At 51.8% G+C, this 24,964-nt stretch overlaps 11 protein-coding genes across 11 annotated transcripts; 4 read left to right on the top strand and 7 right to left on the bottom strand.

Annotated features, from left to right (window-relative positions):
* Positions 1-1,953: 1,953 nt before the first annotated feature.
* Positions 1,954-2,421, top strand: COCMIDRAFT_35649 (uncharacterized protein; the record flags this gene model as incomplete). The annotated part of the gene is made up of 2 exons (XM_007688523.1): positions 1,954-2,221; positions 2,297-2,421. 2 exons carry the CDS (start codon positions 1,954-1,956, stop codon positions 2,419-2,421), a joined length of 393 nt encoding a protein of 130 aa, XP_007686713.1.
* A 743-nt stretch (positions 2,422-3,164) lies between these two features.
* Positions 3,165-3,644, top strand: COCMIDRAFT_91979 (uncharacterized protein; the record flags this gene model as incomplete). The annotated part of the gene is made up of 2 exons (XM_007688545.1): positions 3,165-3,465; positions 3,544-3,644. 2 exons carry the CDS (start codon positions 3,165-3,167, stop codon positions 3,642-3,644), a joined length of 402 nt encoding a protein of 133 aa, XP_007686735.1.
* Positions 3,645-3,947: 303 nt separating this feature from the next.
* Positions 3,948-4,808, bottom strand: COCMIDRAFT_91860 (uncharacterized protein; the record flags this gene model as incomplete). The annotated part of the gene is made up of 1 exon (XM_007688544.1): positions 3,948-4,808. One exon carries the CDS (start codon positions 4,806-4,808, stop codon positions 3,948-3,950), a length of 861 nt encoding a protein of 286 aa, XP_007686734.1.
* Positions 4,809-4,990: 182 nt separating this feature from the next.
* Positions 4,991-6,096, top strand: COCMIDRAFT_63428 (uncharacterized protein; the record flags this gene model as incomplete). The annotated part of the gene is made up of 2 exons (XM_007688543.1): positions 4,991-5,176; positions 5,239-6,096. Coding segments are annotated over 2 exons (1,044 nt in total), but the record flags the coding sequence as incomplete, so codon positions are not given.
* A 1,236-nt stretch (positions 6,097-7,332) lies between these two features.
* On the top strand, positions 7,333-11,839 carry COCMIDRAFT_91853 (uncharacterized protein; the record flags this gene model as incomplete). The annotated part of the gene is made up of 3 exons (XM_007688542.1): positions 7,333-8,184; positions 8,251-10,869; positions 10,922-11,839. 3 exons carry the CDS (start codon positions 7,333-7,335, stop codon positions 11,837-11,839), a joined length of 4,389 nt encoding a protein of 1,462 aa, XP_007686732.1.
* Positions 11,840-12,393: 554 nt separating this feature from the next.
* Positions 12,394-15,711, bottom strand: COCMIDRAFT_4198 (uncharacterized protein; the record flags this gene model as incomplete). The annotated part of the gene is made up of 2 exons (XM_007688495.1): positions 12,394-15,448; positions 15,506-15,711. 2 exons carry the CDS (start codon positions 15,709-15,711, stop codon positions 12,394-12,396), a joined length of 3,261 nt encoding a protein of 1,086 aa, XP_007686685.1.
* Positions 15,712-15,948: 237 nt separating this feature from the next.
* On the bottom strand, positions 15,949-16,672 carry COCMIDRAFT_25252 (uncharacterized protein; the record flags this gene model as incomplete). Its single annotated transcript, XM_007688505.1, has 2 exons — positions 15,949-16,402; positions 16,458-16,672. The coding sequence occupies 2 exons, from the start codon at positions 16,670-16,672 to the stop codon at positions 15,949-15,951; spliced, it is 669 nt and encodes a 222-aa protein (XP_007686695.1).
* Positions 16,673-17,334: 662 nt separating this feature from the next.
* COCMIDRAFT_35643 (uncharacterized protein) lies at positions 17,335-17,685 on the bottom strand (the record flags this gene model as incomplete). The annotated part of the gene is made up of 2 exons (XM_007688522.1): positions 17,335-17,534; positions 17,583-17,685. The coding sequence occupies 2 exons, from the start codon at positions 17,683-17,685 to the stop codon at positions 17,335-17,337; spliced, it is 303 nt and encodes a 100-aa protein (XP_007686712.1).
* A 202-nt stretch (positions 17,686-17,887) lies between these two features.
* COCMIDRAFT_35642 (uncharacterized protein) lies at positions 17,888-18,205 on the bottom strand (the record flags this gene model as incomplete). The annotated part of the gene is made up of 2 exons (XM_007688521.1): positions 17,888-18,018; positions 18,073-18,205. The coding sequence occupies 2 exons, from the start codon at positions 18,203-18,205 to the stop codon at positions 17,888-17,890; spliced, it is 264 nt and encodes an 87-aa protein (XP_007686711.1).
* Positions 18,206-20,471: 2,266 nt separating this feature from the next.
* Positions 20,472-21,647, bottom strand: COCMIDRAFT_35641 (uncharacterized protein; the record flags this gene model as incomplete). The annotated part of the gene is made up of 1 exon (XM_007688520.1): positions 20,472-21,647. One exon carries the CDS (start codon positions 21,645-21,647, stop codon positions 20,472-20,474), a length of 1,176 nt encoding a protein of 391 aa, XP_007686710.1.
* A 502-nt stretch (positions 21,648-22,149) lies between these two features.
* On the bottom strand, positions 22,150-24,764 carry COCMIDRAFT_92038 (glycoside hydrolase family 92 protein; the record flags this gene model as incomplete). The annotated part of the gene is made up of 4 exons (XM_007688541.1): positions 22,150-23,192; positions 23,249-24,487; positions 24,540-24,572; positions 24,620-24,764. The coding sequence occupies 4 exons, from the start codon at positions 24,762-24,764 to the stop codon at positions 22,150-22,152; spliced, it is 2,460 nt and encodes an 819-aa protein (XP_007686731.1).
* Between the last annotated feature and the right edge of the window lie 200 nt (positions 24,765-24,964).

Genomic DNA, 24,964 nt, shown 5'->3' with positions numbered 1-24,964 from the left:
ACACATACAGTGTGCCCCATCGAGGTATTACGAGCGCTGTGGAAGGTGTCTGTAGCTCCCAAGTACGTACATACTCGTTGCTACTACTGTCTCCCCGATCCTCCAGCTCAGTTGCGGCGGGGTTGGACTACACCTATGAGTCTCACGGTGTCGCCTGAACTACCTGTATACCATTTGGGGACATGTCCTGCAACTTCTCGAGTTTGGCGGGTGGACTATAAGTCTCGCGAGTGCTATATGGACTGGCCCTACCGGATCGGATTTAGAGAATCCATGAGACAGATCCTCGATACCAAATTGGGCTTAGAAAATCTATCCCTCCGATCCTCTAAGCTTAATACAGTTCGGAGAATCGGGGACATAGATCCTTGAAACCCAATCCGGTGTTGGTGATCTGTCTGGAGGCCTGCCAGTGCAGTACAAATCTCCACCTGGAGTGCCGGGAATAGGTTGAAAGGTTGTGAATGGTGGGAAGGAGGATGGGTATGGCTCAGAGACTTAAAGGTAGTATGCTAGAGCTAGTGTCGCTGCAAGATGTATCGAAGTAGTCGTCATAAAGCGGTATGTCAAAGACGCAGATGCAAATGGGTAGTGAAGAGATGTAACTGCCTTTGCTCTCTCTTCGCGTTGCATCGCTAAACAGACAGCGTGCGATTCACGGCTGTGCAGGGTGAAAGTGCCAGGTGATATGATGTTGAGTACCCATAAAGAACAACAAAAGAGACCTACTCTTCACACAGTCCATCCTAATAATGAACTTAAGGATAAGCAAGAAAATATTCCCACTCAATGCATTGCCAGATACAAGCTGCACGTGTCACAACAACCTCAAAATATTCTCGCTATCAAATGCACCACCATATCAAGAGTAGATCCAACGCCAATGAGATTAGAGATCTCCAAAATTGTGATATGCGAAACGGCGAGAGAATTCAGGCCTCCCACTCGCGTAATACAATGTATAAAAGTTTTCTTGCTAGAATGTGGACAATGTGCAATAGGATCGTGTGGTCGCCTATATATCACTACGCATATTGGACCGAGGCTCACTACCAACACAGCACCAAGAGTTTACTAAACAACCGAGTATGATATGACACTTATTACATATCAACATCGCAGCTTTTCCCTAGTTGAGGCATAAGAATGATGACAGCTCAAAAAGGCAACCAGTGGCGTCTGACAGCCAAGACTAGATCATGACCTTGACCTGTCTGTTCGTGTAACATATGTAAGATCCCACGTGGAGAACCGCGCGTCAGTGTGCCGCGATGCGTGGGTTGGCCCTCGACTCTACGTTAATGTGTGTGTTGGTTCGGGCGGATTTTCTGTGCATGCGATCGCTGCCGGGGCTTGACCTGGTATTCGGGTCGATGCTGCAAGTGCCAGTGGTGGGCAGATAAGAAGCACTTCAATGTAAGATATGTTTCTCGATCCAGTAGGAATTTTTCTTCAATTAAAATCTATTGGTGTAAGTGAACGAGAGATGAATCAACATCTCCTTCGCAATGTGCTCCAATATTAAGCACAGCTAACGACACAACTCTCTAGCCATGAATCTGACTGCTCATTAGCCCACCCCAGGCATTCTTCTCATGTCATGGAAACATTCAGCATCACTTGACTCCCTCAGTTTTCCACTGCTGATATCAGCTCAGCCTGCACTAAAAAACTTCATCGACATCATCTGCTCTCTATCCAACCAACATCGCTTCGAGAACAGCTGCGCCACCAACCATTAGCAAGCAGAGGTTAAGGAACGTCACCAAAGTTGGTGGAAGTCCTCCTTCATGATAGTGACACAGCAGAGTAGTACGTAAGAAGATCTTAAGCAAAGAAACCATATAAAGCAGACACCGCTCACCCACATCTACAGAACATCATCTATCCAGTTACTTCATCTTATCTCAACACTCCACTATCCAATCAAACCCCTAAACCCCAATTTTCAAAATGCAATTCACAACTCTCACCGCCCTCCTCGCCACTGCTCTCGCCGTGAGCGCCACCCCCCTCCAGCAAGACGTCACCAAGCGCCAGGACGGCGGTGTCCCCCGCGTCTACGCCCGCTTCTACAACGACGGCGGCTGCGGTCCTTCTCCCTGGGCCGAAGACACCGTCTTCATCCAATCCGAGACGGTCGGGCTGGCCGGATGCCAGGATCTGACTGTTGGGCCGTTTGCTAGCACTTACTTTGATACCAACAACTTTAGCAGGACTGGTGAGTTGCTATTTTCACAGGAGATGAAAGTGGGTGGGAGAGGGGAATGATGAAAATGCTGATTGAGATTTACAGTTCGATTCTTTAACCTTCCTTGCTCCCAACTTACTTCTACGACGAGTGGAAACTTCGTTGATATCAAGCCTGGTCAGCAGCCTGGATGCCAGAACTTGGCTATTAGGTCTTGGATTACTTTGTAAGCGGCTAGTATCTGTCATTTAGATGCTGAGTGGTTGGGGGAAGCGAGGAAGTTGGGCGAACACAAGAGCGTGGAGAGTGAGAGAAGTTGGAAAGTGGACGATTGATGGTGGCAGAGTCGGGTCCAACACTCCGGCCAGCTCCACTAGGAGTGTTTTACTTTCCTTATTTCGTAGTCACTCATTAGGATAATTTTAGAGATTTTGGGGACGCCCCCCTTTTGTTCTAATACTTATTGATACGGTTTGGGGAAGTGTAATGTTGTGTTGAAAGGATATGAGAGAAGTTCAGTATGAGATTGAGTGAAATGGAGTTGTGGAGACTTGCGAGTACTCGTTGAAATCTAAAGTTTGCTGCAATATCAGAAAGTGACAGTGAAAGACCCGGACACAGTTGTCCGCGTTGAACCGCTACCAGCTCCTATTACAAGTCGGTGAGCGCTCGTTTGATTGGCCCGTGATACTGGTCCTAGTGAAAGGCCTTGATGAAAATCTGCATATGATTTTAGTTCTGTGCCAATTTCACGCCTATCAGGCATTCTTTTGGACTTACTCGTTTGTCCTTGACAAAGGAATCCACGCCGCCGCACACCCCATCCCTTACCTATATATATCCCGCTCCCACCTCAATCTTTCTTCTCTTGCAATTAACCCATTATAAAGTAATCCAACCTCAAAAAACCCAAATAACCATGCATTTCCTTTCTCCCGTTCTCGCCCTCAGCGGTCTCTTCGTCGCCAACACCATGGCCGCGCCTACCAACCCCCAGCTCCCCTCTCTCGCCATTCCCAACCCCAACTCAACTACTTACGAAGCTGATCTCACAGCTGTGGTGTCTTATGCTCGTTCTCACCCCGCTTCAGTCACCGCTATGGACACCGTCAATACTGCTGCTTCCATGAAGACGTGCGGCGTCTACAGCAAAATCGCGAACCGCTTTACTACCCCTGCGTACATGACCGGCATGACCTGCAGCAACACGGATGAGAAGGAGCATATGGAATACTTTTACAATTGGTATTGCGGGTTCTGTGTTGTCTTCCATGGTAAGTCTAACTCTATGAGCACAGGAACAAATGTCAGACTTGGAAATATAATGCAGTCGGCTAACGTGGGTGACATAGGTCTTGGTTGTCAGGGCGATATTCGCTGGAGTGGTGGACCGAAGTTTCCCCCTAACGATAGGCACCCTGTCCATGGTGCTCAGAGTTATTTCTGCTACTAGCATATGGGTCGAAGTGACGGGCTTGGACGATGAACCCCACTTTGGTTTTCTTGAGACAAGATCTGGAGACATGGCAGGGTTGTTCGGAATGCTCGAGTTCGTGCTGATCTACATGGGTATGGTTAGAGACAGTGAACCAAGTCTACACTTGCCAAGCCATGGCCTAGGCATGGTTCTCTGGAAAAGGGAGAGTAAACAGGATGTATACTCCAAGATTGATCATTGAACAGGTAGATATTTTCAATAGATAGATATATCCAACAAGATAGAATTCTAAACTCACTCTTAGAGCGTCCATAACATTTACTTCTTGCCTTTCTTCTTCGTATCCCCCTCTTTACTATCCTTTGCGAAGCCACCTAATACCAGAGCCTCTCTAGCCGCAGTGTTGATGATACGAAATCGATCTGGACCGAGTAAGATTCCACCGTACCACCGAGTCACAACAACCATTACGTTCCATACATCCATGAGCTGCATCAGGTGCAGCATGCGCGAGCCAGCAGCGGTCTCGCCATCGTCATCGCAGTCCTGATAGCTCGTATCATTCGGACCCTTGATGCGCCACGCAGTCATATTATGTGTCGCGCGAGCGGCTTTCTTGTCGGTCGCAAGAAGGTGCGCAACATATTGTCTGGCCTGGGCCGGAGACGACACTGGTGCTACACGGGCTAAAAACACCGATTTCTTCTCGGTAAGAGCGGGTGCAATAATCCACGGAGGCTCTGGCCCAAGGTCAACTGTTGGATCAGAGAGACCATGGCCATCGTGGTCGTCTTCTACATCTGCATTTTCATGCTGGTCATGCAATTGAAGATCCCCCTGCTCTTCGGCTTGCTCCAAGGCTTCTCTTGCCTCTTCTAGCAAATCGTAAATGCACGGTTCTCCCGGTTGATATACTCGTGCGAGGACGTCTCGCACTACATCGACAGCCCGGCTACCCATACCCTTGGGTACATCCTGGCCGACAGACTGAGTGCCTAGCACTGATGGAGGGGCATCTGGATAGTCTTCCGGAAACTCTATGCGCAGGATAACTGAAGGCAGAGACGGCAGGCGTAGACTGTACAGTCTCGCATGTTCATCAATGGGTGATAGAGTGCCTTCATCGAAGATGGCGTTGAGGGAGGTGACCTCATCTTGGATGGCGTCGTTGGTAGACATGGTTGTGGTGGCTGCAACCAAATTGGTGGGGGTGCACAAGATCGGCAGGCGCGCTAGGCTTAGCGTCTTGTGCGCGCAACCGTCGTCCTGTTGGAAACTTGACTGTCGCGTTCAACTCCCTTTCTCGTCCACACTCGCCTCTCAGTCGAACCTCTGTCGCATTGTTGTTCACGTCGCCTATCATGGCTCCCAGCGATGATGCCAAGCGCGCGACGACTATACTGACGATTGCACAGTTGAAGTTCAAGCAGGCCATCAAGAAAACAGACAATGAAGACCGGCTCCCACCTGTGTCAGTGGAAGTCAGCTCGCAACTCTTCAGCGGCATAGATGCTGTTCTTCAGCAGAACACGCGCGTGAACGTCCAGGTATCCTACTATGAAGCCATCGACCACATGTATCCGGGAGCAGACTAATTCGCCCACCGTAGAAATGCACAGAATGGATTGTGAAGCACATAGCTCCCTCCAAGGCCCGCATCGCTCTTCTCGGAGACTATCTGATTTCTGTCTCAAAGTCCATTGTCCTAGACCTGAACAACCCCGTAGTGGCACAGAAGGCAGTCCGGAACCGGATGGACCTTTTACTGATTATCAACGATGTTCTCCATACTGACAAGTTTCATCGTCGTAGTGCCATGAAGCAGGGCGTATTTGGCGACGTGTGTGGCAGTTTTGTCGCTGAGCTGATCGAGCAAGCCGCCACGTGCATGATTGAAAAGGACCCGCAATCCGAGAAGAAGCTGAAAGCCATTATCAACTACTGGGCTGTCAACCAGCTTGTCACCACAGATTGCCTAAAACTATGTAGAGACAAGGTAGACGAGGCACTGTCTATAGCACATGGTGGTACACCGGTTCGAAAGCGCAACTACCTTTTGCCCGAGTATCATGGCGACAGGACTGCCCCATGGTACGATCTCCCCGCCTCGTATATGCTTGAGCCCATGATCAAGCACCCGAACCGCCCGATCGACCCTTCGCAAATCAAAATTCAGAAGCTAGACAAGAAGCCTGTCTCTCCACACGTCCGTAATCTGCTCGACAATTTCTTTGAGAAGATTGATCTCAAATACAGACCGACTGGTGACAATCCAACTGGCGAGACTGCAAAATACAAACTTTCTTTGGACCCTATGGGGCAGCTGGTCAAACAGGACAAGGAAACTGGCGAGACGACAACGGTAGCGAACGGTTATGGGTGGTCAATGAAGTTCTGTCAAGATATGCAGAAGCATGGTGTTCCAGAGAATATAAAGATCGCACGGGAAGATATCGAGCGCATGGAGAGTGGTGCACAGTTTGCGCCAACCAGGTCCACAGCTCGTGACGCACGACGCAGTCACCGGTCGCCTTCATCGGGTTCAGACTACAGACGAGGACGGCGACATCACAGTCGGAGCCGCAGCCGTACCCGCCATGGTTCAGAGTCGTCTTATGATAGCCGTCGATCACCTCGACGGTCAAGATCCGGCGCTGGGATGCAAGAACACCGCAAATCTTCCCCCAAACCAACACACAAAGGCCATGACCAATCTCGACAGCCACCAAGATCACAGGATAGAGACGGAGGTCAGAACAGAAGCGCTCATGGTAGTCCAGGTAATCAACCATACCAGGCTTCAGCAATTCCACCCCAAAACTTCGGACAGTCGTACTCTCAATCGCCTCAGCCATCATTCAATGCGCCTTCCTTCCCACCGCCACCACCGGGTCAGTTTCCGATACCAATGCCGCCCTTCGGGATCCCACCGCCGCCTCCACCGCAATTCCAGGGAGCGGGTGCCTTCGTCCCGCCCCCTCCCCCGCCAAACTACACAGGCCCGTGGCCTCCTCCACCTCCAAATATGAGCGTACCACCAAACAGTTCACAACATGGTAATCAGTTTGGGAACAGCAACAATGGATCCTATAATCAGAACCAGGGCGGCTATCAGGGAGGACGTGGTTATGGTAGTCCGCAACGTGGAGGCTACAACAACAACAGGGGTAGCTGGAGAGGTACTGGACGTGGCGCGCGATACTGAGACTCAGCTGCCTTTACTGTAATTGTATACCTGTCCGCTCTATTTGTGTACTTTTGAATCAGACCCTGTGTAACGGCGGATTGGAGCAAACTGCGCAGAGCGATTGCTTCTCCTAAAGGTCTTAGATTTAATTAATTTAAGGTTTCTATATTGCCTCCTCGATCTCTATCACTCGTTGTTGTAATCTTTTATTCATTTTGCATAGTGCAAATTATGCAATATTATATAGTGAAATAAGTGAGTGAACTCTTTCTCATCGGTGAGGTGAGGTGATGTCACTGGTGAAGGCCGAGAACAATACGCACCGGCACGCAATCACGCGCCAACGCGTTCGCGTGGTTCGTGGCCAGGGCCAAACCAACCAGCGCCCGGATAGTCCCGCCTTTACCACCATGGTTATTCATTGAATATCGCCCATTGTTCCCAATATATATTTTCACTCACCATGGCCACAGACAGCCCCAAACTCACCACCAACGGATGACGTTGTGTATAGCAATGGCACAATCTACTAGTAAAAGAAAACGCACTCAGACCAGAACGAAGCCGAATAAACGACCCAAATACGTCGATTTCAGCGAAGGCGAACCCGACGATAATTCCAAGCTTTGGGAGGCAGAGTGTATTCTTGAAGAGCGCATCGTCAAGGGAACCAAGAAATACCACATTAAATGGAGAGGCACAGACCCGAGTACTGGAAAAGCGTGGCCGGCTACTTGGGAACCCGAAGAGAACGCGAACGACGAACTGGTGGCAGATTGGCTGCAGCGAAAAGCGCAGCGGACAGCGCAGGAACCGGGTGGTAGCAGAGGTCGCTCAGCACAACGAGCAGAGGCTCAGACATCAAGGCGCATTCGCAACTCGCGGGTCATTGATATTTGTCCAGAGTCTACCACTTCCGACCCCTCCCCTTTGGAGCCCTCCACGCCTTCCCATAATAGAGCCGCCTCGAGAAATCTGTCCCGCGCTGCGAATTCGCCTCTTGGTATTGCAACGAACTCTGGGCGAGTCTTGCGGGTTTCGCCTCGCATACGTATACGCCGACGTGGACAGAGTCTAGAGCGAACCAAATTCGAGCGAGTCTCGCAACTACCGTTATCACAACCTCCTTCTACACAAGAACCTACACAGGCGCATAGCCAGGAAACCGACCTTGACCACGACGGTTCACAGCTCATTTCTGCAAGACCAGAACCATACTCGTCCGGCATCGTTCCCGACTCGCAGAGCTCTACTGGTGAGGCCAGCTTTATACCCATCACACAACAAACGGAAGGCATCAACCAGAAGAGTACTGGCTCTAGCAGGGTGCTGGAAGACGACGGAGAAGAAGATCTTGCAGACGATTCGGTACGTTCGCAATAGCACATGCAAAAAGTGGCTTGCTTTACTTTGCTAACGGATATACATACACAGGGGCTTCTTGAAATTGTGCAAGGAGCAGCGTTGCAGGTCATATCACCCACGAGGTCAATTCCAGAAACTATAGCAGATACAACAGTTGTAGATTCGCAGAGTCAGCATCAAAGAGTTGCAGCTCCGGGTGCGCTTGAACTTGTGCAAAGCCTACCACAGGCTGGACAAGTCACAACTCAAGACCACAGGGAATCTGAAACTGTCCAAAAGCCCCATACGGGCGCTCTGATTTCTACAGGACACAACACATCAAGTAGTGATTTACTTCAGCAACTCCAGGAACACGTTCCTCAGACACAGACATCAACGGAGGCTGCGGAGAACGGTCCACTGGAATTTGTCGATATAGAAGAGATTCCTGTATCACCAAGGAACTCGTCTGCACTCAGTGACAGCCAGACGTCTCAGACTGACAGACGCGAGGCAAACAGCGATCCTCTACCAATTGTTACTGGTGCCTCTGGTGAAGTCACGCAACCCGACGCAGTCCAACAACTCGGTGGTCGCGATAGTAGCCAGCCAAGCCTAGCCGAGCGTCCAGTTACAGACGACGATCAGTCTCCATCCTACTCCCAATATCCAATCACTGATTTCGCGCAACAAGCACATTCACCAAGTTTGGCTTCCCAGCCAGATTGTCGCATTGCCAGGTGTAGTTCGCATCAACCTGCAGGTGTTAGTGCGACGCTAGAAGCCCAAAACAGCCAAGCGCTGCTCACTGGGCCAGGTGCTCCAAACAAGACCACCTCAGATCCGTCTTACAACCGTCCACACGAACTAGTAGCATTGCCGTTGAACAGTCAGGTCTGCGACAACGATTTGTACAAACAACTACTGACATCGAAATCTATCCGCAGCCTGTCTCCTGCATCGGAAGCAGAGCCGGGGCCAAGTTATTGTTTAGAGGAGCGCGAGCAGAACGCGCAAGTCGTGTCTTTAGAAGCTGTCCTAAGTACACAAGAGGACACGGCTGACGATATCCGAATCACGATTGAGAAGGATTACGCCGAGGATAGGGCCAACTCAGAATCACGCCACGACTCTTCACAAGAATCACCAGAGCGACCAATTCAGTCCTTGGACCACAGTTCGTCTCCGGTCCCATATCCACCAAGCTACTCATTGAAAACTCAAGAGTCACAAATTCCCCCACGACCCTACACCCCCGTTCCAACATCATCTGCATCTAGCATGGCGGGTGAAAGCTCCGCAGACATTGTCAAGCGACAGTTGGAAGAGGCCCTGGCTAAACAAATGGCAGAGAATCCTTACATCCCAAGGAAACGACCCAACAGATCATCTACTGGTGCATCTGTTTCAGTAGCTGAGGTTTCAACCACTCCCGCTAAGGCGAGCAGATTGCTAAGAACAGCCGAACAGGAAGGCACACGATCTCCCTCGGCTGTGCCAGACCGCTCGCCAGCCATGCAGGTACCCACCTCGCTAAGGACGGTTGCATATGCTCCTAGTATACCCCAAGCGGCGTCCCCGCAGGATGAGACCATGGCCTCAACATCGGGTGCTCATTCAGAAACCGCTGATGCTGATGCCGAAGCTGCAGCAGCCACCGAGTCCGCAGCACCAGATGTACAACCGTCTGTTGGCTCCGAAGACATGGACGTCAGCGATGCAGATGATGAGGATAGTGAGAGCCTCTTGAACGACGATCTGCAGCTTGCAGAGCAAGAGTTCATTATACCCTTGTTCATCCAAGGGCGACAAAGTGACATGTACTCTCAGCACATTGCGCTCAAGAAGGACACCTTGGAAAAGTTTCTCGAGGGCCCCCACAGCGTAGAGCCAATCTCGCAAGTAGAAGAGATTCTGACATACCTCCGCGCAATAGAAACACATGTCGACTTGGTCTTTGCCGAAGCTGGGTCTGGACTCTTGAACGATGAAATGTCAATGACGCAGGCTGCACATGCCGCCCAGTTTGGTATAGAAAACTCGACAAAATTCAGGTTTTTGCATAAGCTCTTTCATCATTTACGGGATTCCGACATTCAAAAGCACATCGTGTTGGTCACTGAGAAGGACGATGATGCACTCTTCAACATTCTTGAAACATTTTGCGAGGCGAAAAATATCAATTACAATATGCCCACCAGAGGCCACCGGACGGATCCGACAGAGGTCGAGGGAGAGTTGCAAGCCACCATCATCCCAGGCAATGCATCTCCCGTGATGCGCCCTGCTGATCTCATCATCTGTCTTGATGGCTTCCAAGATGCGACACAGATCCGCAAGAAGAACTGGGCCAGGTCTCCCGAACGTGAGGTTGTACCGGTAATCCATCTTGTTATCCCTAGGACTGTTGGACACATTGAGCGCTACATTGCGCCGAGTCTGGGCCCAGTAGAGCGTATGCATACTATCCTGGCAAGTCTAGCGCACGTTCGCCCAGACATCGGCAAGGCTATTGACGAGGACACACCACGGGACATTGTTTGTGCATCCTTGGTTGCTGAATGGCTCATGGACACGACAGAGGGTGCAGAGCAAAGCTGGCCGATACCATCTATTGGTAGTATCAAGGATGTCATCGAGTACCAGACGCAACTATCACAGCCCTTGGCGAACTCTCCGGTGCCTGAACGTATCAAGCGGCCTTTGTTGGTAAGTATTGCTACCAGAGATTATTAGACCAGCATCATTAACATGTGTATAGGACAAAGAAGAGCTTGATCCTTCGAAGCGGATGCGGTTCACTCCTCAGCCACAGCCAGTTCAGAGCTCTGGTTCAGATCAAAACAATGAGACCACGCGTATCAGTGATTCCATGCCTAGCACTGCAGCATATGAATCAAATCTGCAGAAACGTCTAGCTCAGCTGGAAGAAATGTACCATACAGAACGTGAAGCGCGCAGAGCAGAAGAGAAACGCTTCCGCGAACATGAGGAAGCATGGGACAAGCAACAGACAGTCCATGAGAACTTGGCGCGTGAATATCGCCTTTTGCTAGGCAAGCAGCAAGCAGCAGAGAAGAAGCTTGAAACTCTGCAAAGCAGCAACACTACTCTCACCGAACGCCTCACCACCCGCACCTCCGAGCTGCGCTCACTCGAGAAACAGCTCGAAGAGCAACGCGCCACACACCTCCTCTCCGCTGACGCCCAAATCGTCGAAATAACCAAACTCCGCAAAGACCTCGCCACCGCTCACCAAGAAAAAGAAAAAGCAATCAAAAACGCAGCCACCACCGACAACATGCTCGAATACACCCGCACCGCATACCAAGACGCGCAAAAAGCCGCCGCAACAGCAAACACGCGCATCGCAGACCTCGAAGCCCAAGTCACTAAACTCACCCACGCCGCGTCAGGCCAAGCCGTTAAATTAAAAACAATGCATCTCGACCGCAACTACGAGGCCCAAGATCGAAACATCAAAGCGCTCAAAGCAGAGTTGGGCATCGTTATGAAAGCCCTACAGAATAAAGATGAAGAAATTACGCGACTCAAGAGTATGGGGAGACCCGGCGTGGGGACCAGGGGCACGAGTGCTACGCCTCAGCCGAAGATTCGGTCGAGGGCTGGGAGTCCGAGTTTGGTGGGCGGAAGATTGTCGAATTTGAGGAATGGGTAGTTGGTGGATATGTGGGGGTTTTTGGGGAGGCGTAGGGTTGAGTGGGGTCGAGTAGTAGTAATAGTAATAGTAGTAGTAGTAGTGGAAGTTGGTCGATTGACTCGATGGGGTGGGGGGGGGGGGGGGATTATAGAGGAAAACGAAAGGAAGCCGGGAGCTTCAGGATTCATGATGTATATGCTGGCGTTTGAAAATGAATATTTTTTTGTTCATGTGGTTGAAGTATAGTCGATTTTGCTGTGAGGTATCGAGTGTGGATGAACGTGGAGGAGCTTACTGGGTTGTACATCTCATCCATATGAGGTCAGGACAAGCTCAATTCACAAGACAAAATACGCACAGGCAGAAACAATAGGACTCAAAATGGCATCAAACAGGATTTGATTTGGATTTGGCTGAGCACAAGGCCCATCACAGCCACATATATCGTAATTCATTCAATAGTACCTAGGGCACTATGAGAGGGAGAGAATGAGAGACCAAGGTCGATCTAACAATAAAGCACAACAACACAAACAACAATTTAGTACCAAAGATAGCCAACTCTTGCCTCTTTACTTCTCCCGCATAACGGGAGCCGCACCACCAAGCCCAGCCCTGGCCTCGGCATCCTCACGGCTAATGACGCGGTGAGCACCAGACCAGATACCAAAGCTGCGCTTGATAGCCTTCCAGGACTCAATCGCCGAGACGTAAATGACGACGCAGCCAAATGACACGCCCCACTCCCAGGTGATGGAGGCGTGCTTGAAGACCTTCTTGTTAATGACAGGGAGGTAGACAATAGGGAAGACGACGATAAGACCAGCCATGACGGCGAAGAAGAGGAAGCGGTTACGCCAGAGGGTGGGGAAGACAGAGAGACCCTTTGGAGCACCATGCGAGGAGTTGGGGTACATGTTGAAGAGTGAGCGAGAGAAATGCTTGACTTCCCATGCAGTGACAAGCAAAAGTAAGGTGATGGTTGCGTAAGTGGTTGCGCGCGCGCGGAATGCGACGTCGCAGGTGTCGTTGTAGCCTTCGTTACAACCGTGGCCGAGGTCGCCACCGCCGGGGCCGACGTAAGCAACAATGGCGAAAGAGAAGAGACAGAGGGCACCCATGAAGAAACCGTAGATGAACTTGTCGGTGATGAGCTCGGCGGAGAAGACACCCTTCTTGTTATCATGGGGTGGGCGGAACATGCTGTCTTCCTGTGACTCTTCAAGACCAAGACCAATGGCGAGGAAGGACGAGGTGATGAGGTTGACCCAAAGAATCTCAATGGGAGACAGCGGGAAGACGGAGTTGTTTTCTCGATCCTTGAACGCAAGACCGATCAGGAGAAGGATGACCTGGGCAATGTTCGAGATGAGAAGATGCATAAGGAACTTCTGGATGTTGTCGAACAGACGTCGACCTTCTTCAACAGCCTTGACAATGGAAGCGAAGTTATCGTCAGTGAGAACCATCTCAGCAGCATCCTTGGCGACGTCGGAACCAGTACCCATAGCCATGCCGACGTTGGCTTGCTTAAGGGCTGGTGAATCGTTGACACCATCACCAGTCATGACACAGAAGCGGCCCCTACGGTGAAGGGCCTGAACCATCTTGACCTTGGTCGTCGGGCTACATCTGGCAATGACAAGAGGAAGAGACTCCATGGCATCGACCTCTGCATCAGTCATTCTATCAAAGTCCTTGGCGACCATGATGGCTGAGTCAGGTGTAAACTCGTCGATGATTTCCACATCCTTGGCAATGGCTTTGGCAGTACCGGGGTGGTCACCAGTAAGCATGTGAACAGTGATACCAGCAATCTTGCATTCGCGAACAGCACCCTTGGTCTCAAGGCGTGGCGGGTCGTAAATGGCGACAAGACCAAGGTAGTTGAGCTTTGATTCGATGACGTCACGTTCAGAGATGTCGGCATTGGGCTGGAGAGGCTTGTGGGCAATGCAGAGAACACGCAGACCTTGGTTAGCCATATTCTCAGCGGCTTCGAGGATGTCGGCCTTTTCTTGCTCGGTAACATCAAGGGCCGGCATCATGAATTCAGTTGCACCCTTGGTGTAGACATCCATGTGTCCAGTGTGGTTGTCCTTGTAGATGACACTCATCTTCTTAACCTTGGAGTCAAAGGAGAACTCGGTAGCAAGATGGATGTTGGAGGTGGCGAGGGCTTGTTCTTTTCCCATGTTGAAGCGGGAAGCGAGAATGTGGAGAGCCACTTCAGTGGGCTCACCATGCGCTGCCCAGATTCCCTCTGACACACCCTGCGTGATGGCAGTAGGTGGACGGGAGATGGTATCAATGGTAGATGCGTCGGTGTCGCGTTCGTCTCCGCTCGTGGCATGGTCGAAAGCAGCTACCTTCTTGTCGCTTGAAGGCTCGAGGCGTATCTCGGACGGTGGGATAACCTTTGAGTTGTTGCATAGAGCGATGGTGCGCAAGAAGCGGTTGAGGTGGGCGTCTGGCCTGAAGTCATCAATGTTGATGGCCTGGTTATTTAGAGCGACGTTACCGCTAGTAGGATTGTGAGGATCAGTGATTTCATCGACAGTGAATGTTCCGGAACCACGGACAAGAGCCGTCTTGGCGACCATGCGACCTTGGGTAAGAGTACCAGTCTTGTCGGAGCAAATGTTGGTTACACCTCCAACAGCTTCAATGGCGGACTGGACTCGAGTGATGACATTGGCCTTTGCCATGGCCTTGCCACCAACAGCGATGGTGATGGTCAGGACAGCAATGAGCGATTCTGGGATGACGGCGACGGCAACACAGATACCATAGATGAGGACCTCACTGTTAACATCCCACTTGCTTGCAGAGAAGACAATGATGGCAAGAAGGATGGCGAGGCCGAATAGTAGAAGAGCAAACTTGCTCAGCGTGATCTGGAGGGGGGTTCCAACAAGACCGAGGATAGTCTTGCCACCGTTGATGAATCGCCTGAGGATGCGGACCATGAGGCTTGAAGACTCAGGGGCGGCATCCTTCTTCTGGCGAAGCATGGTGGCAATCTTTCCAACCTCAGTGTCCATGCCGGTAGCGACGACGATACCGTGACAGCGTCCAGAGGTGACCTCACTGCCCGAGAAGGCGAGGTTGGTTCGGTCACCAGTGGCGAGGTCATTGTCGTCGAAGACCTTGAGTGGGGTCTTTTCAACGGGCGCGGATTCTCCAGTGAGGAATGCTTCGTTGGTGTACGCGTTGACACCGTCGATGAGGCGGATATCGGCGGGGACAATGCTACCGACGGACAGTTGCACAATGTCACCGGGGACAAGGTCCACTGCCTTGACTTTGATGTCGGCAGTGCCGTTGCGGGTGACGGTGGCTTCTGGGGCAGTGAGCTTCTTGAGGGACTCGATGGTCTTCTCAGCTCGGTAGTCCTGCCAGAAGCCGACAACAATGTTGAGGAGGATGACTGCAGAGATGACGCCACCTTCGATGTAGTCGCTAATGCCAAAGCTTATGGCCATGACAATAATGAGGACGAAGGTAAGACTGTTTGAGATTTGCCTTAGCAGAATTTTCCACATGGAAAGCCCTTCAGCTCCCTTAACCTTGTTAGGGCCATAGAGCTGGAGGCGAGATTCGGCTTCAACATGAGAGAGTCCATGGCTAGGGTAGTTGGTTAGCAGCACTCTTTGATAGAAGCGACAAACATGAGAGGCCTACTGGACGTCCACTCGCAGTTGCTCTGCAACCTCTTCGGAGGAGAGGGTGTGCGGAGCGTGGAGTGCGGGCGCAGTGTCGCCATCGCTAGGGTGTGGCTGGTGAGGCCTTTGGGTTGGTGCAGCATGCGGTTTCTTTAAACCACATATAGGGGGTTCATCGACGTTGGGAGAAGTCTCCTCGACGTTAGGCAGCACAGTTTCACCCATTCAAGTATATTTGGTAACACTGGTAGCGTGTTGGTGGTAGAGAGGGAGTTGGGAGAGCCATGACGGGGGCACAGTTATAGGTGGCTTTGCCGTCGTCGCTTGCTCTCTAGGCGATGGCGGGGTTGACGACGCTAGGCGGGCAGCGTGGGCCTTTCCAAGCGTGGGGATGTCTTGGACGAGCTCATGGACGGCGCCTCATTATTCGATACATGGGAATACGCCCCAGCAGATGGTGCGTTAGCGGGGGTGATTACAGCGAGAGGAGCAGTCAGGTGATGCGTCGGCAAGGCACACGAAGCCACTGATTTGGCGGTGCATGTTGCAAGTGGCATCTCGCAACGAGGCGGACCAGGCGTGATTGCTCCGTGTGCTCGATGACAAACGATAAGAGGCTTGGCTAGCGGAGTCCAAGAAATTCCGTCGCCGATTGCCGGACCCAACTGGGCACATGGGTGGCTGGCAGCGGCGATGCCACGATGCCCAGACTTCTAGGCTGTTGGCATCGAAACATGCGTGTGCACCAAACCAGCTTGCTTGTTCTTCGCGCGAAGATACCGCCCCCGTCCAGTCTTGTTGAGCCCTAGAGTACAGTACATGTGCATGCGAACCGGTTGAGTGCTGCAATGACGTTGCACAAGCACGTCGGCCATCTGTCCGTCCGTCTGTCGACGCTGCGAGCAGCTTGTACGCCCTACACGATGCGAGGGTAAGCAGGCAACATACTTATCTATAGCCTGTGTACTGACTGGTACACAGTGCTGGTTGCTGACTGGACTGCCACACGCTCGCCACACACCACCAACAGGCTTGTCAGATGGCTAAGGCGGGGGAATGGCGAATCAAGCCTGTGGCAAGCCGTCGCAGCCAGAAATAGACCCGCATCGTATTCTTCTTTCTTCCATGGTGATAGTGCACAAGCTGCGGGGAATGCAACTGCAACTGCAACCGCTGGGGAGCTCATGGCGCGGCCGGATACGTGGAGAGGGCTGTCGCGGAGAAATGTCCGATGAATGCGGGGAGAGTGGTGTCATGCTCAGCTGTTGAGCCAAGAAGCAGCATTGGCAGCATCGAGACAGGAAGGTGAAGACGCCAGAGGCTGTGATCGACCGGAAAACGTCTTGCGGCTCTGCGAAGGTCGGAACGTTTGCGTTGTTGCAAGGCTTGGGAGCTTTGGAGCTTGCGAGCTTGGGAGCCGCTGAGGGATAGGGCTACACCAGCTACACCAGCTACACCAGCTACACCAGCTACACCAGCTACACCATGCCCCCAAGGTCACGTGCGTGGGGATGCGGCGCTCGAGGCCCTGTGCGGATCCAACAGCTGGCGGGTGGGGGGTTCGCCGTTGTCGCTCTGGCTCCCATCTCCCCGCACATTCTTAAACACACTTGTGGGCTCCCAACGTCCACTGTCATCCATCGCATTCCTTCGGACACCATCGACACCACAGTCATGTAAATGCAAAGGGAAAAAAACCAATCGCTTTTAATTGCAGCACAAGTATCAGAGAGCACGCCAAAACAAGCCCACCCACATACTGCCCATCATGTGCACCCCATCCGTGTGCGTCACGCTAAATGTCACTTATAACGCCCTTTGTAAAAGATGCTCAGCCTCGCGCCCCCCTCAAATCGTTCGTAACGACTCGGCCTCTGACATGCTCGAACTCGACGAACGCCTGGGCGCAAGCTGGCAGTCGGCCTCGGCGAGCGCGGCCTGCATTGAGAAGCCAAAGGTCGCGGCCAGGTACTGCGCATACCGCATACGGTACGCCTGTGCCGGATCTTGTCGGGGCTTGTGCAGCTCCTTCTTCTCTAATGATATACCTGCTGGACAGATTAGACTGAGGCTTTAGTACGATTGATCAAATATACCCGATGCGGGATGGAGAACTATTGAGGGCGTCGTGGTAGGTGACAAGGTAGGTGATGATGAAGCAGATGAAGAAGCGGACGAGTTGAATGGAAGAGCAGGCATGATGATGATTATAATGATGTGCGGTGCTAAATTTGATAGACGATGATGGTGATGATTGTGTGGATGGTGGGTGCCAAGTGCTTGTGGTATGCAGCGGCCGATTTGGGAAGTATAGTCGAGGCGAGTTGGAGGTTTGTATGAGGATAGTTCTCTGGCGTCGATCCCGTCTTGCAACGAGTTTAGAGTAAACTCTGGATTGGTGCTAGGCTTGCTGATGTTTTGCTGCTTTGAGAGAGCGAGGGCAGCACATGGGGACTTTATACGCTGCGCACGTCAGCTTTGCCCGAGGGAGAGGGATCGAATGACCTTGGGGGCCCATCACGATCGGGCACACTCACCGCACAATCAGAAACAAGACAGCTGGCACCGTCACGACAAGTTCCACACATGAGATGCACCGATGCATGCACCACCAGCCCCGGGCCAATGCAATGCCCTCGAGGGGGAGCAGATTGTTTCCTAGTACAGAAACGTGGTACAAGCCGGATAGGCCAGCCAGCCATGCGCCATTTTTTCCCATGTTACCCCTGGCCCATCGGATAGCCGTAGCGCTTCCCCAGGTTTTTTTTCCTTCACACTTTCTACTTGCCCGTTTGAGCGGTGTAGTCGGGCATGAGCGCCAGGCTATTTCGAGCGGGATGCATCCGTGTCATACATGTCCCCTTGCTTGAAGCAGATACCTCTCACCCGCCAGCCTTGCCTTTTGGAAAGCTGTGTGCGCTGCGCCGAGGAGCACAAGAGGAGTTCGTGACACACATGGTTTGATCCAGGCACGCATAGTGGCATCCCATGACGAGCTAAGCCGGTGGTATTGCATACGCCAGCTGCGGAGCACTCGCCACGTTCCGCAAAGACAGGCAAGACGGCTGTTGAAAAGTTCCCAGATGACACACACGCCAATACCCGCTACTCGTCATTCGCCATTCGGCCTCAAAATGAACAATGGACCAACTACCCTGGTTTATAGTGGACCGTCCGTGCATCGTGTAAGACACGGGTTACCTACGCCACAAGTGAGCCCTCTGTGATCACGCATCCGCCCTCGAGCACCGTAGTGGTTGTCCTCGCCAGCTCATGCTACAGCTGCAATCTTTGCTGGCGAAGCTCAGGCACCAGATAACTCTCTGTCGACAACCACGTTGCTGGAAAAGGCCCTTTGAGGCGTCTAGGTGCGCGTCAACGACTCGCGCGTACTACTATGGGGCCTTATGCAAGAAGAACGGGGAGACCTTTTCTAGACTTGCCATAATCTGCAACTAGAACGTCCGGTTTTGTCGACTGAACCGCAGGAAGCCGCAGCCAAGATGACTTTTGCCGCAAAGCTGTTTATGCTGCTTGCATCTTGTTACTTTTACTCTACTCGACTCGACCGTGTACCATGGGCAACATGCAAGATCCAGCCCCTTGCTGTCGCGTGCTATGATGCCATTTCCGCAAACTATGGCAGTCCAGAAGCCCTGTCTGACGTACGACAATCCAGTCTAGCCCGGCAAAGAAACGTCACGACGTCTGTTTGCCAGCGAATTCCAAACACGTTCCGTGCGCATTACGCCTCATGTCATGAGGACCGCGACGATCGATGGCTGAATGGAGGGGCTGGACGCTAAGCGAGTCCAAACAGTGCGGGGCCGATTGGTGAAATCGGATGGCTCGGCTGAAACCCGTCATAGCATGTCGACACCAACATTGGCATGCATCGCGCATGCATCTTGTTATCAGTAGTCTGGCCATTCATCGTGGAATCACCCTCCAGCCTTGACTGCATCCTTGACGGGCAGCTCGACCTATCATCCTCAGCACCGGAATTCGACCCAATGTGTCCGGTGAGCTCGTTGTAGTTGCATCGCGGGACTTTCTCAAACACCGCCCACATTCACCACCCAGGCCATGTGGAGCCTGTCGATCCATTCCAGTCTACTCTAAAGCAACGTCACTTATTGACTCTTTTTTCACAATGGGAAGCGACATTTGTGGTTCGCGACATGTGGACTGCTATATCATTTATCCCTCACCGCTTTATCGCAACTTTATCTCTTGGTCATGCAGTAGCTTGGGCCCGCACATTGGTCTTTTTTGAATTGTTGAAATTACATGGACATGCAAGTGTACCTGAAAACGAGCAAGGTATGGCTCCTCCTGCTAATCTGCCGCGCTTTGCAATGGCCCCGCCCTAGCTTGACGTCTTGTCTTGTGCACATCAACAAAGTACAGGATCGAGAAGATATTCTTGTTTCTGATTTTCCTCTACCAAGCACTTTACTATGACACCCCTCGTCTGCCCCCTGCACCGCTCCAACCAGTATCGCGCGAGGCATTTACCAAACGACCAGACGACTAAGTCTTGCGATCTACGCTCACAACAGTAGCTACCAAGAACAATGAAACAATAAATATATCACGCAGCACACCCTCAATTCTAAAAAACCCGCACGCCATTTCCATTCTGTCTATAATGCTATCAAACGCCCTGAGCGATTTTAAAAAAAAAGGAAAATTTCTCGCAATCAATCTAATTATCTGCCGTGACTGAAACGTCTGTAGCTGTGTTAGTACACCTTCCTGTAGTACGCAAGTGGATATCCTTCTATGCGCTGATGGCTGCAATGAGAGCTGCCGGGCAAATGGCCACTAGAAGAAATGCCGCTCTCACGAGATGTCACACATCTGCGAGCGGAGCATGATCAACTCCGATGCAAGAGGGATTTCCCCAGCTCTATCACCGGAACCCCCGCTCAGCATCATGATGCCGACGAAGCTAGTACCTATCCATCAATGCCCCCTTGGGCCTATTCCCGCCATGGCCCCGGCACCAGCTCTGCGATCAGCTCGTCTTCAATTTCCCAAATCCCCTGCTGCGACAACCACTGCGTACGACAGAGCGGACAATTCTTTTCGCCATCTGGCCGATTGACAAACCACTGCCTCAGGCACACCCGCCCAATAAGATGTGTGCACCCCGGTACACCCCGAATCTGAACGCACTCATGCGTCTCTGACGGTGGCTCCAGACAGATCGGACACTCTGTGTTCGGCGGCTCAGAACCACTAACAACTGCGGACAAGGGTTGCGTACACTGCTGCATGAAGAGATTCGCAACCATCATACTAACCACTGGTTCGCGATACAGGAACGCCTCAGGAATGATTCGCTGGGCGTTATCACGACGAGCATCGGGTTCCGGGCTCATCTCGTCGTCTGCATGATCCTCAGCCCCCGCACTCGCATCGTCGTCCGAGTAGTCCCTACCGTATGTATCCCCCCCGCGCGGCTGCCCGTAGATTCTACGGTGTATATGCGGCACGTGATGGTGGTGCCCCCCAATCGCATCTTCCCCCTCCTCCATATCCTCATCCGTATCCTCCTGAGCACCCGCCCCCGCATCCGCATCCCCAGAACCCCCCCGATACGCAATCCCAGCGCGCTGGCGCCCATAGAATCTACGTCGCATCTGCGGCGCTTGCTCTCCAACCCCATCTTCCTGAGCACTAGCATCAGCAGACACATCCTCGCCCTCACTCCTCTCCCCAGCATACCCCCTCCCCTCAAACGCCCCATCCCGATTCCTACTCCGATCCGCCGGCGGAGGACTCAAGATCGCTCCTTCTTCTAGATCTGGATCGTATTGCTCATCCCACTGCTCACCTACCTGCTGCTCCTGTACTTCATCTCCAGCGTTACTACCCCCGTCAGCATCGTTAGAATCGTCTTCTCCACTATTCGACGACGAAAACCCACTACAAGTATCCCCCGATGCCTCGCCTTCCCGCTCGCTCAGATACACAGTGCTACCGACGGTATTCTCGCGTTCTGCACGCCGGGCCGCGTGCCGCGCTTCGATCTCCGAGTCGTAGGCGAAGCCGTAGCCGGTGCTGGGGGCGGCGTAGTCGTAGTCGGAGCTTGAGGTTGTTTCTGCGCCTGAGTCTGAGTTGGTGTCTGCGCGGGGAGGGTTAGATGGAGGCATACTTGCTTAGAGTATAGGTTTGGTTTGTATTCGTCTTGTCTTGTTTGGTTTTTTTCTTTTCGCGGTTCTGAGTTGCTGAGTGTGTGTGTATGCGTTGTTGGATGTGTTTGATGTGCTTTGGTATGCAAGTATAAAATCATTTTGAGGAAGTTTATCATATGGAATATATACTAGGAATTTAGAGAGTTGTAGTTATTGAACAGTGTAGGGAGAAGGTTAGGGCTGGACGTTGTCTTTGTACAACTTATGTTGCTGAGAGGTTTGCTGTGTATGATTCACTCTGTGCACGCGATTCATTGTGTGCGAAGCATGCTGTGGTACAAACATGATGAAAGACCTAGACATCTCTGTACGATGAGACGTAGAGAAAGACAAAGGATTCAAGACAAGTACAGTGTATTCTCAGGAACCTCACAAACAAGGTGTCTTGTACCGACCGTACGTACTTGTAGCATTTGTTTCACTCCAGCGCGCTACAGAAGGTATGCTACATCCTCCCCACTCAACCCCACACATCCTGCATCTCCCATCGCTTCTGCTCTCCCACCCCTGCCCCCGTCACATTCCCAGCCGGCCCCAAACTCGGCGGCACATCCTCCACACCCGTCCCCCACGCACTCTCCTTCGGGCCAAGCGTAAGCTCCAAAACCCCTCCTTCCAGAAAAAAGCTATGCTGAATCCAATTCCGCGTGTACGGCTCCCCATTCAACGTCGCAGACTGAATATAAATATTCTTATACTCCTTATCGAAATTGATATTGCGGATTGTCGCCGTCTTGCCCGTCTGGCCATTCTTAATCGAGACGGATTCGAAGAAGGGAGGGATGATGAAGTATACGTCTTGGCCGGCGTTGGGGAAAAATCCCATCATGACGAGGGCTTGGAAGGAGCCCATTGCGCCGCTGTCGTCGTTACCGGGTATGCCGCCGACGGTATCGTTGAAGAGCGAGGGGATGTACTGGTGTGCACGCTCGGCCGAGAGTGCCGGGCGACCCGCGTAGTGGTATAGGAAGATGGTAAGGAACGCCTGTTCGTCGCCTACGTACAGAATACCGGATTCGTGGAGCCAGTCTAGACGTGCGGTAAAGAGGTCGACACCGCCTAGGGTCGTGATCAGTGTGGCCATGTCGCCGGGTGCGAAGAACGTGTATAGCCAGACTGGGCCCTCGTAGGTTTCGCCACCTTGGGGATTGAGATAGCAGGACGTGAAGTTGAACAGTGGGGAGCAGAAAATGGGGTCTTGGAGTCCCCAAGTGCCGTTTTCGTAGCGCGGCTGCAAGAAGCCTACGAAGCCGGTGTCAGTACCGTTGATGATGCTGGGTTGATCGGCCTTGAACATGTTCTTCCAGTTGGCAGAGCGCGACAGATACTTTTGGTAGTCTGCTGTGTGACCAAGTTCACGGGCCAGTAGGGCAATGGTGAAATCGTTGTAGGCATATTCGACTGTGCGCGAGATGGAGCGAGTTTCTGTGCCTATGCCTTCGACGTCGGTATTTTGGGTGGGGATGTAACCGAGTTTCTTCCAGGATACAAGACCGCCTCTGCCTGAAAATATCATGTTAGCAATGATTTTGAGTAAGAATAACAAGTGGAAAATGTACCTTCGACATCCCAGTTGAGGGGCTCAACTTCTGCGTCCTTGACAACGGCCTCGTACGCTAAATTCCAGTCAACACCAGCAGAGATGTTCTTGAGATAAGCATCTGTGATCACAACATCTGCATTCGAGCCTCCTTGGGTGAACCCCTTACACAAGCTCATTCGACAATCTGGTAGCCATCCTTCATTACGATAGATATCCAGCAAGCTTCTGATCATCAATGTCTGACTATGCGGATCTAGTATTGTAAGCAAAGGATGAATGGACCTAAAACTATCCCAGATACAGTAGTAGGAGTCGTAATACGGCTCATCAGATTTCCAGAAGGGGTTCTCGCCAGTGTAGTCTTGCGGGCTGATCATTGTTCGGTATGCACCGCTCCAAAACGACGTAAGGAAGCTTTCATCCACACCCCCACTCTCAATCGTGATGACATCGAGTTTAGAGCGCCAGGCGGTGTCAGCAGCCTCGACTACCCCATCAAAGTCGAATGAAGGTATCTCGCGTTCTGCATTCGCACAAGCCTGATCTTCACTGACCAGGCTCACGCCCACCCTAACCAACATTTGGTTGTTCTGGGCGGGCTTCTCGAATTGTACCCAGCCACCTGATGGCTTCTGGCTCGTTGTTTGAAGGCTGTCGTATGGTTTGACATATAGATCCAGTTTTCTCGTAGTTGCTCGGGTATTGGACCAAATACCCGCGCGTCTGACTGCGGCGCCATCGAAATCGATACAGAAAAATGACTGATACGTGGTAACGCCGAAAGAGGGCTCAAAGCGTCCGCGTCCAGTCATGCGTCCAGTCTTTGCATCTACCGTCATGTTGGCTTCGCTCCGCGTATTTGGTAGATCCGTAAGCTCGACCAGAATATGCGGGCTTAGTGTCGTGTTTGGCGTCGTGGGTGTTTCCGGGAACGTTATGCGATACAAAGCCGTGCGGTTCGTTACCGTAGTCTCAGTCCTGATATTATTGTTCAAAGTAATGTCAAAGTATCCAGGTTTAGCATGTACACTGCCCGCTGTACGGTTGGTGGCTCGCTGATATTTTGGGTATTTACATTCATTGAGGTCATCGTTTGGGCACCCAGCTTGTGCAAATATTGGAAAGTTCCCGAGCGATGGCGATCCACCGGTACCGGAGTCGTGCATGTGGGAAAATCCATAAATGGGGTCAGATTCTTCCGAAGAGAATCCTCCTTGGTTCTCTCCTATCACATCAGGTCCAGCTTTTGCCATTCCTAATATATTCAGCACACTGCCATTTATATTTCTTATTAGTGAGATACATACCGAACGGCAGCGTTGCACCAGGAAAAACATGGCCTAATTATGGTTAGTTTCACCACCTCAGGGACTTGCAACCTACTAACCTCCATTGATTGTTCCAATTAGCGGATTAACGTATTGGACTCCCGAGCTCACTTGTGGTGGTGAGCTTTGCTGCGCTTTAGTGGACGTTGCGAGAAGGCATAGCAGTGCTGCTGAGGCATGTTTGGGAACAAAGCGATCAATCATTTTGGCCAAACAACAGAAATTTCAAGAAACCAGGAGTGAGGCGCTCACTAGACTGGCTTCGCAAGTGTACAAGTACCGCCCGTACTTCCTCACATACTTTATAGCTTCCCTTCGTTACACATGACTTGGCATTTTCACGATACTCCATAGTCATACTACCTACCCCAACGGAGTACCTCAATTTTTCCCTGCATGCAGCC

This window comes from Bipolaris oryzae (assembly GCF_000523455.1).
Source record: "Bipolaris oryzae ATCC 44560 unplaced genomic scaffold scaffold_43, whole genome shotgun sequence".
Classification (NCBI taxonomy): Eukaryota; Fungi; Ascomycota; class Dothideomycetes; order Pleosporales; family Pleosporaceae; genus Bipolaris; species Bipolaris oryzae.
Note: the sequence above shows the minus strand (reverse complement) of the source record. Positions and strands in the feature narration are given on the sequence as shown.